Genomic DNA, 14,568 nt, shown 5'->3' with positions numbered 1-14,568 from the left:
TTTTCTGTTCTGTCTTGTATTGAAATATAGGAAATAGATGTACGTTTCATCATCTGAAAATCAGATGCTTTTTATTATTATTATCTCAAAAACACATACTGTACAAATACTGTACTTCTGACATATGGTAGACAGTTACGTTTGTTATACAATGTTGTAAAATAATTTGCAGCGTAGCAAAAAACAGAAAATGCCAACCAATACAGCATGGAGTAGTAAAGAATGTTTTTTTATTCATTAAATACAAAAAAGTCCAGAACAGTGATGACTAAAATAGAACAATAGAAAAGGCACAATTATTTACTGAAAAATCACACTGTGCCATGAAAAATAAAACTGTCTCCTTTCTTCTACTGTGGCTGAAAATAGATGGTCATCTTCCTGACATGATTCCAATGTGTTCTACACTCGAGAGATCCCGTGGCAGTATAATGGCTTGGCATGAGGAGCAGTGTTGAGGTCAACTTTTCCCTGTAGCATCAAAATGAAGGCCTGCAAGACAAGAAAATAAAAAAGCCACACAAAGAAAATGATTATGCTTATGATTTAACCCTAACCCAAAAATATTGCAGATAAATGTAATAAATCGTTTAAATCTATCAATGATAGGACTTAATGTATTGTACTATAATACGCTGCTGCATATTTTGTATATCTTATATTATGTAAATACAACATTATGAATTGCTACTGATTAATAAAAGGTCCATCTATCCATCTATCTATCTATCTAAATGCTACCAAACCTCACACTAAAACAAATTGTTTTTGGAAAGATATAGCATGTTTGATCATTTTGAAGAGTGAGCATAGCAAAGAAGTAAATTAGGCTTGAGATGTCTTGGAAGTTTTTGTGGATATTTAGATAGTTATTCCAAACTCTAAAAATGTAGTGTAATTTTCAAGCTAACCACAGTTTGTTTGCTTTTTGTAATGAGAGGAAACCACTTAGATGTATCGATCAACTTACAATTAAACGCTTCTATTATAGTGAATGTTAGTTTATTCTATCCAATACATCCGCTTCTCATTAGACCTTTTCAGAAAAATACAGCACCTACTTGTGCTGTATTTATGGGTGTGTGACTGATTCCAAATGTCAACAGAGTGCCAGACTCACCATGAATGCAGTGGTTTCACAAGAAGGAGCAGACCTTCTGTGGCCTGAAAGGGTTGGTGCTGGAGGACACACCGGTGAGCAGAGGGTCCTGCAGGGCGTTCTGCATGCAAAACTGTTGAAGGTCTGCAGCTGCCTGGGAGACCTGGTGACAAAAGAGGAACCAAAGTTTGAAGAAAAAAAAATCACCCTGGCCTGGTGATCATCAGGGAAGAGGGTATTTGAAGAATAACCAATAGTAGAGAAGAACACGGAATATCTAGACCTCTGACACTCAGGTTTTAACCATTTTATGTTGCAACCATGTAAAGATATATACAAAACAAGTATTAATCGGGTGAAACTAGTGAATGTATCATTGCCTTTGAAATGTGCGAAAAGAAAGGGGTTAAAGAAGGTTATTCATCAGGTTGATTGTTAAGTTGCTACAGTTTCACTTGGATGCAAGTTTACAACACGGATCTTGTCATCCTAAAATGAAAAAACAGATGCTAAATGTGATCAATTCGACATTTTTCTCCTCTTTGTCAAATGCCGATTAATTATCAAAAACTTCCCTTCAATCCAAGCAACGCCCTGCTACGCCTGTTGACTAGCGGCTAGCTTAGCTGTTAGCATAAACCAGCCGTTGTTAGCCGATTGGGCTAACGGTGGAGATCGCCCCCCTCAGTTATTTGCCAGAAAAACAATAAATACACAAATTACCTTCACTCTGTTTATGCTCGCTTCGAAACGGAGCTGCTGTACGACTTTCTTCATGGCCACAAGATTAGAGGAACCCGACATTTTCGGTGTTTTTTGTGAAAAATAAACGGTATGCTGTGGGTGGGATTCTTGGCTTGATGCTGAGAGACAAAAGCAAAGATGATGACATCCGGATTCCGGTTGTTGAAACTTGTGACTGCAACTCCTATTTAATCACACTAGCGGGCGCCACAATAAAGACAGAATTCAAGCTTTCATAAAAAATATCTTTATTGTGCTGTTACACCAGCAAAACCCATTATCATTCTTGTGTCAATAAATGCTCCATTTCAAATCATAATTATACATTTAGAATATGAAAACAAAGTTAATTTGAACAACTAAACATAATTTGTTAATTTGAAACTTAAACATTGAATATAATTCACATATTACAAAAAATATGTTCAAATCCCTACTTGGTAAATAACGTCCTTTGAATATAGCTTAAAATCTGAATTGTCAGTGTTGAATTGTTTGTGAAGTAAATAAATGAACAATGGCAGAATCATTAAAGTGCTTTCTTGTTTGATGAGATTTAGTGAATGATCTGTGCAAGTCCATACAAAGCGACGTGGCAAAAAAGCTGCAAAAAAAGGAGTGTTCATCAGTTGTAATTGGATTCAGCCATGACTTGATGCTTAGGTTCATTGCGAAATGATATATATAAAATTTGTTTTAAAAAAGGCACTGAAAGTTTTTCAAGTGAGGCTGTTCTCATCTCCACCCAAAGAGAAGATACTCAAGTCTCCACCTCGAATTCTGTTTGATTTGACCCGAAAATCTCCATCTTCAATAGTGCTGGACTCTTGCCAGCATCCCCGTTTTGAATGTCTGGAGGAACTAAAATGTAAAAACAAAACAATTAATATTAGGCATGTCGGTAACATGGCACAAACTCAATCAGGATCGGGGTCTGAGCCAGCATTCATAGTAAAATAACACTAAAATGTAATTCCAGCACTGAAAGCATGCCTAGAAAAGAAAGACAAAGTACAAATAATAGTAATGAAGTGACTGAATAATACCTGCTGTCTGGTATCAGGCGGAGTGTGCGGTAAAGTTCGGTTGTGGATGGCACAGTGGCACTTTGTGTAGGTTTAGGAGTGGAGAAACCGGCGTAGGTTGATGATTTGGCGGAAGACATTCTCATCTCTGGCTCACTTTCTGCAATGCAGCGGATATTCAAATACACTTATTCGTACCGTCACTGGTGTTTACATGCAGTATGCAGCAATTGACAATTTAAATGCATCTCTTCTCTTAAAGAGAAAACATTGCAAGTCACATCTGCAATCAAAGCTTATGTCGCAGCAAATGTTGTATACTCGTTGCCATCCTCATAGCTATGAAAGGAACGTTATGTTACATTGCACCTTAAAAATAACAGCTTCAATATAATTTTTATGCAAAAGTGACTAGCAATAGGTAGAATGTTGCCTTTGTTAGTCCCACTCCCTGAACCCATGTTCTTGCATTATGCAAATATGGTTAGCAAGTGAAGTGGGAGAAGTCCACTGGGCTCTACAGCAACAAAAAGTATATTTTAGAGAAACTAGATCATATTTTACTTAGAAAATGTGTTCTTGTGAAACCTTTACTTGTTGCTGAAGCAATGCTATCAGCCAACTGCTGCTGACAGAAGCTGCTGTCAGACAATTAGCAGAATTGGAAAAAGTACAAAATCTTACATTATGTTGCTTTCACTACAGATTTGTATTACTGACTTACTTATTGATAATGCACTTTGACCATCAGACGAGGAACATCTCCTACGGTCCGTAAATGGAGTCATGTTCAAAAATTGGTTCTTGAGCCAAGAGGCACGGTCCTCCTCAAAGGCCCTTTTCTGTAGAGTAAAAAACATTTAAAAAAAAGGAATGTACTACAATAACAACGCCCACGATAAATGTTAAATAAGATTGTGATACAACATCAAAAGACTTGAGTACCTCTCGCCCCAGGCGAATAGCAGCGTCTGTGAAGTTCTTCCTCTCCCTCTCAAAGTTTCTCTTCTGTTCCTCAAAGAGCCTCCACTCCTCTTTGAGACGCTCCTTCTCCTCCAGTGTGTAGCAGTCATTAAGAAGAGCTGCTGTCTCATCATCAAAGGATGTGTGGAGTTGTTGCTGAATGGGCACAAACAGACAATTTGATAACTGTTAACAAAAGTATTCTTAAGAACTTCAAAATAATAATAATACAAAAAACTGTAAAAATGCAATTGTATCTGACATTTCTACAAAACATTGCACTTATATTGATATTGGTTTGAAATGTTAAACCTTTACAGACCTGCAGACCATCTTATATAAAAAAGCAGGACTGACCTGGAGGAGCTGTTGCTGTGCATGAATGAACTCTTTGCACTGCTGCACTTCACGCCTCATCCTTTCCATCTCATCCTCGTGGGTCTCCCTTTGTACCGCCTCTTTATTGGACTCCATCTGATTCTGCACTTTGGAGGCTGGGAAAACAAATAAACCAACAGTTGATACAATTACATTTTCGTCCACGCGTATTGTACAGTTACTTTTGCCATACTTCAGGTGTGTGACATGTACCTTGGCTGTCCAACTTCTCCATGTGGTTCCTCAGTTTCCTCCACTGCTGGCGGATGCTGTTGGTGAGCTGCTCCCTGGCCTGCTCACACGATTGGTCCAGAGTTTCCCTGCTAGAATCCCCCACCTTCTCCTCCCCATCAGATTCAGCCTGAGCAAAAACAGTGGAACAGATCTTTTCAACATGCAAGGACCTCATCTCATCTCATTAAATCTGACGCATATGCTCAAATGGTATTTACCAAATATATGTTTGTGCATTACAGGCTTCGTACAGCTTTTAAGAAAAAAATTCAAGGACTTTTAAGACACCTAAATCAGAATTTTGAAGCCGTTATCATCACATCTTAACTGTAACTCTAATATGTGAAAAATAATGTTTACAGAATTCCCTTATAACAACAGCAAAGTATATTTGGCACTTATTATTAACCAGCTGTTCATTTTGATCATACGTTTGGATGGTGATCATTTAATGCTTAGCTAGCATCAGGAGACAACAAATATGACGACATGATTGTAACATTTCAGCTATTAAAATAATTTTGGTTTCCTTTCACCACCAGAACACCAGATCACCACTTTCAAGACTTTGTTTGAACCCTGGCTTTGGTACTAGGAGAAAATAACAATACCTGGTCCTGACTGTAATCTCTGGTAGGGCGTGGACTCAGGATATGGATCATCTCCTTCTTCATCTGCTGGAGGACTTTCTTAAGCTCAGCGTTCTCCAGCATCAAGGACCTCTGACTCACCTCATAGTCATTGAGCAAGGACTTGTACATCTCACCCTCATGGCTGCAGAGAGCGATTTATCAATTCAGTTATCTGTATGATGATAATACATTCTGCAAATATGGTCAACAACAACTGACTAGAGAGTTCTCATGATACCTTGCTGTTGTTTTTGTGGTCTTCCAGTGGCTCCTTTTCCCATCCGACCGTCCCAGACTATTCAGAACATCCATAGCTAGAGGGAAAAATAGGAAGAATATGAATAACTTGATCTGAAATTCCCAATTATAATAAATCTTTGCTGAAGACTAGCATATTCACCTAGTTTCCTATCCTTTCTGTCGACCAGTAGCTGGCTGAGGCGTTCCTTGAGCTTTGCAGCTTCCCTCTCTTTCCTCTTGGCATCATGACTGTACTGAGAGGCCCGGCTGGCTATGATGCTCTGGAGCTTCTGAACCTGTGCAGGGTGATCCCATAATGAGTTAGGCAGGCTCATGCATAGCATTTGCAAATAAAAGTGTTGGTCATAATATAATTAAGTAAAATTATACCTCATCTTTTTCAGTTTTTAAGCAGCTCTGCAAAGTCTTGATTTTGAGTTGGAGCTGCCTCTCTGTCTCATGTAGACCCGATTTCTCCCTTATGGACAGTTCCAACTGATCCTGGAAAGATGTATACATAACTTTTATTATAAGCACAATTAAGGTGCTAATGTTTAGCATAAGAAATTAGTTTAGGATTAAAGAGTTGATTCTCAAAGTTGCATGTGCCGTCTAAGGACTTAATAACACTAATAGACCAAGAAAATCCATATCTTTTGGGCCACATATTTAGTGAAAGGGCTGTACCACTTATCTTTTTATTTTACATTCAAAGCTTCTATCAAAGTTTAAATAAAGCTTTGGATATCATCCTATTATATAATGTCATTACCAAAAAAATATCCAATTTAGATTTTATATATGTTTTTACAAAATCTTCAATTCTAACAATATGATTTTATAAATACATGTGGAAGACGAAACTAAGTAAAACTTTTGTTTTGGAAATGCTCAATAAACAGAATTGAACAGAATATCTTGTGAATCTATGTTTTTTTTCAATAAATCAGTTCAATTATATGTTTAGCCTAGCAAGCGAGCCAACTGTTGAGTTAGGGAAGACGAAACACAAATGTTGGTTTCTTTTCTGACATCTAGTGGTCCAATACTGACCTTACAGACTCAGATTAGTGTGTAGTGTCCTGACACAAAGTGAATTAAAACAAGTCGCTGTCTTGTGTTGAGAGAAACAGCACCGAGAGGCCACCCTGTCATACATGCCTTGAGTCTGGAATTGTTCATCTGAATGTGGTCCAAGTTGCTGGATGTCTTCAGCTGGTCTTTCTCGAGCTCTTCTAAATTGCACATATTGCGTCGGTGAATCGTCATGATCTCATACATGGCATTTAGAGCTGGCACTGTGTTTATGGTAGCTCCCCCTGGTGAGCTGGCCTCAATGCATGTAGAGCAGAGGCCCAGTGAGTCAAGCTCCTGTGAAAGAAAATAATTGTTTGTGTCACCATTTCATTGAATAATCTTTACAGAAATTGAAAGAGCAAGTTCAAATAATGTATGGCAATAATAAGAATTTAGCAGGGCATTCATGTACCTGATTGATGTATGAAATGCACTGAGGCATATTATCCTCAGTGCAAAAGGCACTTATCACATTGTAGGAGCTTCTGGACAGGGGCAAGGAAGACACAAGGTTGTTCTGTCTCGAGGGCGACATTGTCACATGTGATATGCTGGAGATCTCATGGTTTCCTAAAAAATAGAGCAAGTCCCATTATATCCACAGTACATTTCACACCGAGAGGCTTGGACTAGTTTGCAGCTCTAAAATGAGAACAACATTTGGGTCACCTCTAGCAGATTCCAAAAAAAGCATAGCTGATGAGCCAGTCTATTCTTGTCATATTCCACCAAAGACATCTCAACATTATCAGAGAAACGTACCCATAGAAGTCCCTATTGGCACAGTTGTCCACCACTCTCCCATATCACCGACACATCCGCACACAGGGATGCAAGCTCATGAGTTACCAAACGGCAGACGGATTAGCAGTCAGGCGTGGATCAGAGGCTACCACTGGAACTGAGCCCTGAAATAGAGCAGCAAGTCATGAGATGGACCAGCAACAGATAATCTGGGTTGCTGCTGTAACCACACAGGATTAACTGACCAATGTGTGGCAGTGGGGGTTTAGGCCCTCCTAGTGGTCACTGTCAACTAAATTGCAGAGTAGTAAAATGATCTCAGCATAAACCAAAATATTTACAGAGATAAAAATAAGGGAATCCATTGCACACAGGCTAAATAAGAGAGGGCTTCTGTTGCGTATGTGCCTTCAGGACAATAATGTTGAAACAAGCTGAACCAGTTATCTCCACAGACCACTCCCACACCTTTATGATGCACTGAAATGTACCAAGTTATAGGGCCATGGACTATAGTGCACTTTGTGTTGATTAACAAAAAGGAGTCATGGAATGCAACAGTCAAAGTTTGGGAGAGCAACATGTTGGTGAGGTCAATAAAAACTACCAGTCAATAAGAGTGTCTGCTCTTTGTGTCAATGTGCATCACAGCAAAACTCAATTCAATGTTGTTATCTAACAAGAACACATGCACAGCTCCTATCTAAAGCTACACAAACTGAGGCGGAGATAAAGTATTCTCCAGCTAAATATAGTAGGTTTACCTTTACTTTACATAAAAGTTAAAAGCATTTGTGTAATGTATTGAAGTACACTTACTCAAGTAATGTACGTTGGTACGATTTTACAGTACTTCTATAATTATTTCCATGTCGTCATGCTACTTAATACTTTTACTCCACTACATTTTGGAAGCCAATATTTAACTTTTTACTCTACTGCATTTATTCAACGAAATTCCACATTTACCAGCTGTGAAGAACACATTAATGCATTAAAAAAAACATACTTTTACTTTTGGTACTTTAAATACATTTTGATGCCAATACTTTTGTACTTTTACTTAAGTAAGATTTGAAATGCAGGACTTGTAACATAGTATTTTTACACTGTAGTATTTCTACTATTACTTAAGTAAAACAACTGAGGACTTCTTACACCTCTGGTTAAAGTTGTCTTCATACATTAACGTGGACAGTAAGGTTAACTTACTAGCAGTTACATTGGCTAAAGTTAGACACGTTAAATTACCAGGTAACTTAGCTAATGTGCTAACGTTAATGCCTTGTGTTTTCATGACAAGGTGACATATTAACATCAACTTTAACGTTTAAGTAACGTTAGTTGGTTAGTATGCGTCGGCTTACCTCACACGTCAAGATTTATAACATGAATGTAATGTTAACTTAGACGTTAAATTAACAAACTGACTGCTGTCGTAGCTTTTTGCTAACCTGGATAATAGCTGCATGCTAAGTTAAAATACTCACGGGAGCGGCGTGAAGTGGGTCAACTAAATCCGACACCTGCCAAGTTTAGTAAGGTTTTCGAAACGAACAAATGCTCCTTTATCGAAAGACCAGAACCCCCCGTCCTGAGTTCACTCGTCACCTTGTCGCCAGCAAAAAACAAGACCAAATCTCACCTGTTTCAGTCTGAACGGAGAGAGATGCCAGTACGCTGCTGCTGCTGTGTGTTTTTTTAAAGTCTATTCCTGCGCTGCCTTCACACCAATCGGACCTGTTATTGGAGGCAGCGTTGTTAAGCAACCAGTAAGTGAGCCGTGCATTGGATATGAACACATGCAGAGGACGATTATGCAAATGACAAAAGCTGTCAGGTGGCAGCCCTGTGGCAGCAGGAGGTAAATGCCATCTATACCTGCTGGATCTCATTTTAGGTCATTTTCCTTTTCTTATACCCAGTAGCCATTTTTTGAATTTAAACGACGCTTTTCTTTGGTATTATCATCATTATAATTTGTATTTCACATGTTATTAATGGAGCAGACTGCAATATACCTATATAGGCCTACTCAAAATATTTGCACATCTGCATCTGCACACAAGCTACCTCTCATCCACTTTCCATAGCAACAATATTTTTTGTTTTTTTTAATCATTCTAAGTACTTGGCAATAGTATACTGCACGTGGTTTCTTTTTTTTATATCCAGATCACGTTTAAATATGTTTTCTGTATCTTAACGTATAATAGTTTCAATAGTTTTTATTACATTTTTTCGTTGTTATCTTTATATAATCTTTAACTGTGTTTATGATACACCATGTACAGTACACCAAGGCAAATTCCTCATATATGTAAACCTACTTGGCAATACACCTGTTTGTGATTCTGATTCTGATATATATATATTTATTTACTTTGATGCACTTCTAGCCTACTTTGCTTGAATAATTCAATTGTTGTTAGTATGAAAATATTGTCAAATATAGGCAAGTACAGTTTAATAATGTAGATATAAATATAATGAGTCAGAATCCACTTAATTGCTAAACAAGATTTATTTTACTATAATCCACAAAAAATACACAGTAGCAATCCAAAAAAAGGTACCAAGTAGTTGTGGGTGCACACTCATAATGAAATTACAGTTTGGTGACATTACTGGTTATGTAAGCACTTTCCTTTTTAATGATTAGCAATTCAAGTAAACAGGTCAAAGAAATTCTACTTTGGAAAGAAGAAATTCTCGCATTCTCCTCATGCATCATAGGCTATAATCAAATTCTCCATGCAGACGGACTCCAAACTTTTTCCCTATACTTATTATTTTAGTCGAGTCTTGGAAAAGGTAAAAGCCACCATCTTCGCACTTCAGCCAAAGCAGTAGCATGGGGAGAGGCAGCAGGCAGCTGACTCTTCCTCAGTCTGGTATCTTCCAGACTCAGGCTGGTCCCTGCACTCTGCTATGAAGACCTGAAGCTGGGACACTGGCACCTTTTCTTGCTGGGAATGCTGGAAAAGTGCAAAGACAAATCAAAACAAGTCTCAAAAACCATTTCTCTACAGAAAGATGAGAGAATATTTATCAGAAAAGTGACTCAGACTGACCTTGATTGTCTCGTAGGTGTCAGTGATGAGAGCGATGAACAGGCTGAGCACCATGTAGATGAAGAGGGAGATGAAGGAGTAGAGGTAAATTCTGCTGAAAAGCCACACCATGTAGCCAGCCTCGTTCCTCAAATGTAGGAATGTGGCGTACATATCGTCCCCGTTGATGAGAGAGAAGAGGCACTCTGTCACCTTGGCCAGTGTTCGAAACTGAAAACAAATGTTTATCATATTTCAGTGTCACCAGAAGAGCTCCCAGATGCGTGGGGGATTTATTAGGTCAGTTTGACACCTTTAAAAGATTGATTATGATTATAATTTCTATACTTTGTCATGGTAAGGCCCAAGGACGATCCAGCCACAGAAACAGTACCCGAGGTAGATCATGGCCGCACAACAGCAGAATCGGATCACATTTGGGAACGCTCCCCTTAGGGTTAAGATTAATACCTAGAAAGGAATAAAGAAGTGTTTAGTTATTTAAGATATGCATTTGCTACTTTAACTTAATTGTCTGATGAATCATCAAGAAACCAAAAAGCATTTGAAGTGCTTACATTGTATTTCTTGAAGAAACCAAGGTAACGAATCACGCCGACCCAGACGAGCAGTGTGGCTGTTCCCAACAAGATACTGCACACGTCATAGTTTGTCAGGTACTGCAAGAGAAAAGAAAGACAACATAGATATCAAAGAAGTACAAGTTATAGGCCGATACTCTTAACCCATTGCCTTTATTATGCCAGGTCCAACATCCAAACAGTGAACCTGTAAATAAAGCAAATAAAGTACAATAAACAACAAACCTTTGTTTGTATTCCAATTTTGAGCCCTGACCCAGCGATGGTTAGTATGTCACTGACAATGATGAGGATGTACCAGCCATTCACAAACTCCATGCGGTCTGACCAAGAGACACTTTTATTGTAGTATGCTTGGAAGAATGTGTTGAACTCCTGCATGAGAGAAAATTATCATATTGTAAGAACAAACCAGGATCTAAACATGATGGCTGAAGTGCTATAATTTTTAATGGAATTATTTAAGTGTGTCCTTTTCTTTGATGACAGGGGGCTGACTCTTAAATAAAATAAAAAATACTGACCCAGACCTTGACACAACAATAATAGGCAACTTTAAATTCTCACAATGCAACACCCTCAAAAAGTCCTTGATAAGAAAATGACATTAATCTTTCTTAGTGACATTTTCTGTACAATATTAAACACTGAATAAACACACAATTACTGAATAAAAAGGTGAATCATTTATTTATTTAAGTTTTAAAGGCTTTTGGGCAATCGCATTTGAAAATATTAAGTCTAAAAAACCTGGAATGTGTCTATTCATTAACAAGCATGTGTGTGCTTATAAGTGTATAATTATAAATAACAAGCCCCACAAACCCCTTGAAAAAGACATGACCTCAGTGTCTAACTAAAGTCCTGTTTATGATGCTGGTTTATTATATAATGAATAAATCAGTCATGTATTACTTTTTGGATGACATGATGGCTAAACTGCAGTTTTAGCTGAATATAGCAAAATCCTGGACATGTATCAGTGATGATGTAATAATTGATTTGTGCCTCATAAACGTACAAACTGGAGTTGGAGACCATTGATGACAGAGCGCGTGCAGAGGATGAGAGAGAGGAAGCAGGCGAGGATGACCACAGAATCAAATGACAGGAGGAGGTAATCATTCTTACCAGCTAGAAACCAGAGAACATACTGAGTAAGATCATACTGGTGTCAAAGGTTACAGAATAATATCAATGCTCCCCCTGCTGGCCATTTCTTTCTTTGGCTGGGTCATAATAAATCAAATGCTTGAATAAAATGTGATATTTTGGAAAACGTACAAGTGCCTTCCACATTCCAGTCTCTGCATTCATAAATTCTTACATCGTTTTCAACATCAACCTTTATCTTCCCACTGTGTGCACGGTTTTCAAACTTGATCTGTATAAAAAAAGATTTCTCATTTAAGTGGCATGTTAAAAATATATTATGTATGCCAAGTGAAATGTCCTAAATGACCAGATAAATGAGTGGTATTTTTCCGTCATTGTCACCAACCATTATATTGAAGTCATAACAGTCCGGTAGCTCGTGGTGCCGAACAGTCTGCAGGTTGATTGTTTTCAGAGTAAGGTAGATGTTCACAGATAGCAGTCTGGACACACAAACATATATTAGCAGGCAGCACTCACATCACCTGCCATGAAATCAGCTTCCTTAGTTTAGTCACCTTTTAAAATCTATAGAGAAGTTTAAATGTGCACCCAAACCACTGCCATCAAACGCCTGCACAGGATATATGGAAATACAATCTGTGAGGAGGAAATACAGGCGATACATTTAAAAAGCAGTTAGACTTCAGTGAATATTTCAACAGAGGAATACATCAGCCTGAATACAATACTTCCTCTTTCTGGAGTCACAAGTAAATCCACATTGTGATTATTTTCCATTCATGGTATGAATCAGATTCAAACAATATACAACTCATGGTAGATTTTAGACATAAATACAAGTTCCACAGCTATTTATGTCTCCATTTTATGATTTAATTGTTGTTGTTTTTGTATTTACATGGATTGTTTTGTGCTTTTGTACCTTTATCAATATGAGGATCAATGTCAAAGGTCTCAGTTTCTGGATCGATGCTGCTGTATCTGTAAAATTCTTGGCAGACAGACAGAGGAGTGTACTGGCCATCAACACTCTCGTATGCCAGATTACCAACAGTCAGGTTTTGGAGATTGATATACTGAAAGAAAATGCAGAAAGAAGAGTGAAGCACACATTTTCACACAGGAATTTCCCATTTGATATAAATTACAACTCAACCCAAATCCAAAATGTCAGTACCCCATTAATAATGTAGTATACGTGATCATACACATCTTCTTTTGTGTACAGTGCATAGCTCCCCAACCGTTGATCTTTGTATCCTTTTAGAAACAGATGTTTGAATGTCATCAGATTTTCATCTTTGAAGGTGACCATCATTTCGTTACTCAGGCCGAAAGAGACCAACTGAAGCAGAGAAGGAAAAAAACACACATTTGAGACAAAAACATACAGATAACTCATGCTCATTCATGCCTAATGACAAAACAAACTATCACAACATTCTGTATATAGTACCTGGGCTGTGATGATTGCAATTTTGAATACTTGTAACATGAGTTTCCATGGCTTGCGGCCTCTGGCTGTGTATTTCTCACAGGGGTTCATGAAGAAGTACTTGAGCCTCCGTCTGAAGTCCTCCACCACCTTGGACTGCAGGGTCCGGGGGGGAGCGCTGCTGCAGTGTCCGTTCAGCCTCCTCTCCTCTGACCTCGAGGCCAACAGCGGCTCTGATTCATCCATCATTCTCAAGTACAGTACACGATTTTACTGCTTTTGAGTTTGGATTTAAAAAAATTGAATATAGCTGCAAACAAATTCACACTCACTGCAAACATACATTTACTTAGGCCAACAACATTTACATCCTGTCATGAAATATAAGTGCAAAGTTCACATTCCAGTCTATCTAGTGATGTATATCTAACTGGTTCTCCTGCATGTGTTGCTCTTCTCAGTCTGTTAACTCTCTTTTAAATCTCAGTCTTGGGTGCAAACTTATTGTGCTAAAATAGGATATAATGTTCTATACACATGCAGAAAAGGGTTTTTAAACATTCATATTGTTTTATGTTTAACCATGATCAACAATGACTTATTATCGCAGACTGGCACGCAGCAGCAAAATGCAGCAGGCAACAAATGCCGACATTTTTAGTACAACAAATTACTTGAAATACTTCCCTATTAAATGAAAACTGAAACAATCATGAAACCCATCAAAAATGAATAAAAGTTAAAGACACATACATTGAAACTATTCTAATGTAATTATAAAACACTTACTGAGATAAATATGAAGTACAGATAGTAACATTTTAAGGAAAAGTAAATATATAATAATAAATGAATTACCTGCTGTGCACCAGCGTGCCAGAGAGTGACTGGTTTTAAAAATCCAGGTTTATGCGCTGTCTACGAAGATCAGTGCAGTCACACCAGCCTTCACCACAAAGACATGTCATGTCATTCCTCTGCGTCATTTGAAGCGTTCCAGTTTTTCCAGAACAATTACAGAATATCTGCTCACGCAGCATACTGTCTGTAGGCTTCTCTGAGGAATTAATATTGTATTGTTCTGATACTTTTTTTGCAGACCATATAACTAAAAATCAAATAGGCCAAAGGTTGTCATCTTAAACAATTTCATATGAAATCAGCAAATAAACTATATTTGATTTTCCCCCTGAGCCACAACACGGTAACAAATAAAGAAAGAA

General features: G+C 37.9%; 3 protein-coding genes across 7 annotated transcripts; all 3 read right to left on the bottom strand.

Moving 5' to 3' along the window:
* Positions 1-208: 208 nt before the first annotated feature.
* LOC117488289 (guanine nucleotide-binding protein G(I)/G(S)/G(O) subunit gamma-5-like) lies at positions 209-2,014 on the bottom strand. Its single transcript, XM_034137115.1, has 3 exons — positions 1,823-2,014; positions 1,121-1,262; positions 209-492 (listed from the first exon to the last, which is right to left on the bottom strand). Exons 1-2 carry the CDS (start codon positions 1,901-1,903, stop codon positions 1,137-1,139), a joined length of 207 nt encoding a protein of 68 aa, XP_033993006.1. The 5' UTR covers positions 1,904-2,014; the 3' UTR covers positions 209-492; positions 1,121-1,136.
* A 60-nt stretch (positions 2,015-2,074) lies between these two features.
* ssx2ipa (synovial sarcoma, X breakpoint 2 interacting protein a) lies at positions 2,075-8,878 on the bottom strand. 2 transcript variants are annotated; one of them, XM_034137108.1, is made up of 14 exons: positions 8,782-8,878; positions 7,155-7,300; positions 6,805-6,962; positions 6,477-6,686; positions 5,706-5,816; positions 5,476-5,611; positions 5,314-5,389; positions 5,055-5,217; positions 4,423-4,570; positions 4,189-4,325; positions 3,814-3,987; positions 3,593-3,710; positions 2,890-3,028; positions 2,075-2,704 (listed from the first exon to the last, which is right to left on the bottom strand). In XM_034137108.1, exons 2-14 carry the CDS (start codon positions 7,195-7,197, stop codon positions 2,563-2,565), a joined length of 1,755 nt encoding a protein of 584 aa, XP_033992999.1. In that variant the 5' UTR covers positions 7,198-7,300; positions 8,782-8,878; the 3' UTR covers positions 2,075-2,562. The 2 variants fall into 2 exon arrangements, with proteins under 2 accessions (XP_033992999.1, XP_033992998.1); XM_034137107.1 differs by having other exon boundaries at positions 8,627-8,828.
* A 769-nt stretch (positions 8,879-9,647) lies between these two features.
* On the bottom strand, positions 9,648-14,476 carry mcoln3a (mucolipin 3a). Of its 4 annotated transcripts, none has more exons than XM_034137914.1 (13): positions 14,204-14,476; positions 13,367-13,655; positions 13,088-13,255; positions 12,833-12,986; positions 12,465-12,546; positions 12,293-12,389; positions 12,076-12,175; positions 11,813-11,925; positions 11,017-11,166; positions 10,768-10,869; positions 10,538-10,660; positions 10,211-10,420; positions 9,648-10,114 (listed from the first exon to the last, which is right to left on the bottom strand). In XM_034137914.1, the coding sequence occupies exons 2-13, from the start codon at positions 13,592-13,594 to the stop codon at positions 9,974-9,976; spliced, it is 1,668 nt and encodes a 555-aa protein (XP_033993805.1). In that variant the 5' UTR covers positions 13,595-13,655; positions 14,204-14,476; the 3' UTR covers positions 9,648-9,973. The 4 variants fall into 4 exon arrangements, with proteins under 4 accessions (XP_033993805.1, XP_033993804.1, XP_033993806.1 ...); XM_034137913.1 differs by having other exon boundaries at positions 13,367-13,621; XM_034137915.1 differs by having other exon boundaries at positions 13,367-13,618.
* Between the last annotated feature and the right edge of the window lie 92 nt (positions 14,477-14,568).

Source organism: Trematomus bernacchii, unplaced genomic scaffold (genome assembly GCF_902827165.1).
Source record: "Trematomus bernacchii unplaced genomic scaffold, fTreBer1.1, whole genome shotgun sequence".
Lineage (NCBI taxonomy): Eukaryota > Metazoa > Chordata > Actinopteri > Perciformes > Nototheniidae > Trematomus > Trematomus bernacchii.
This window is presented reverse-complemented; position numbering and strand designations above follow the sequence as displayed.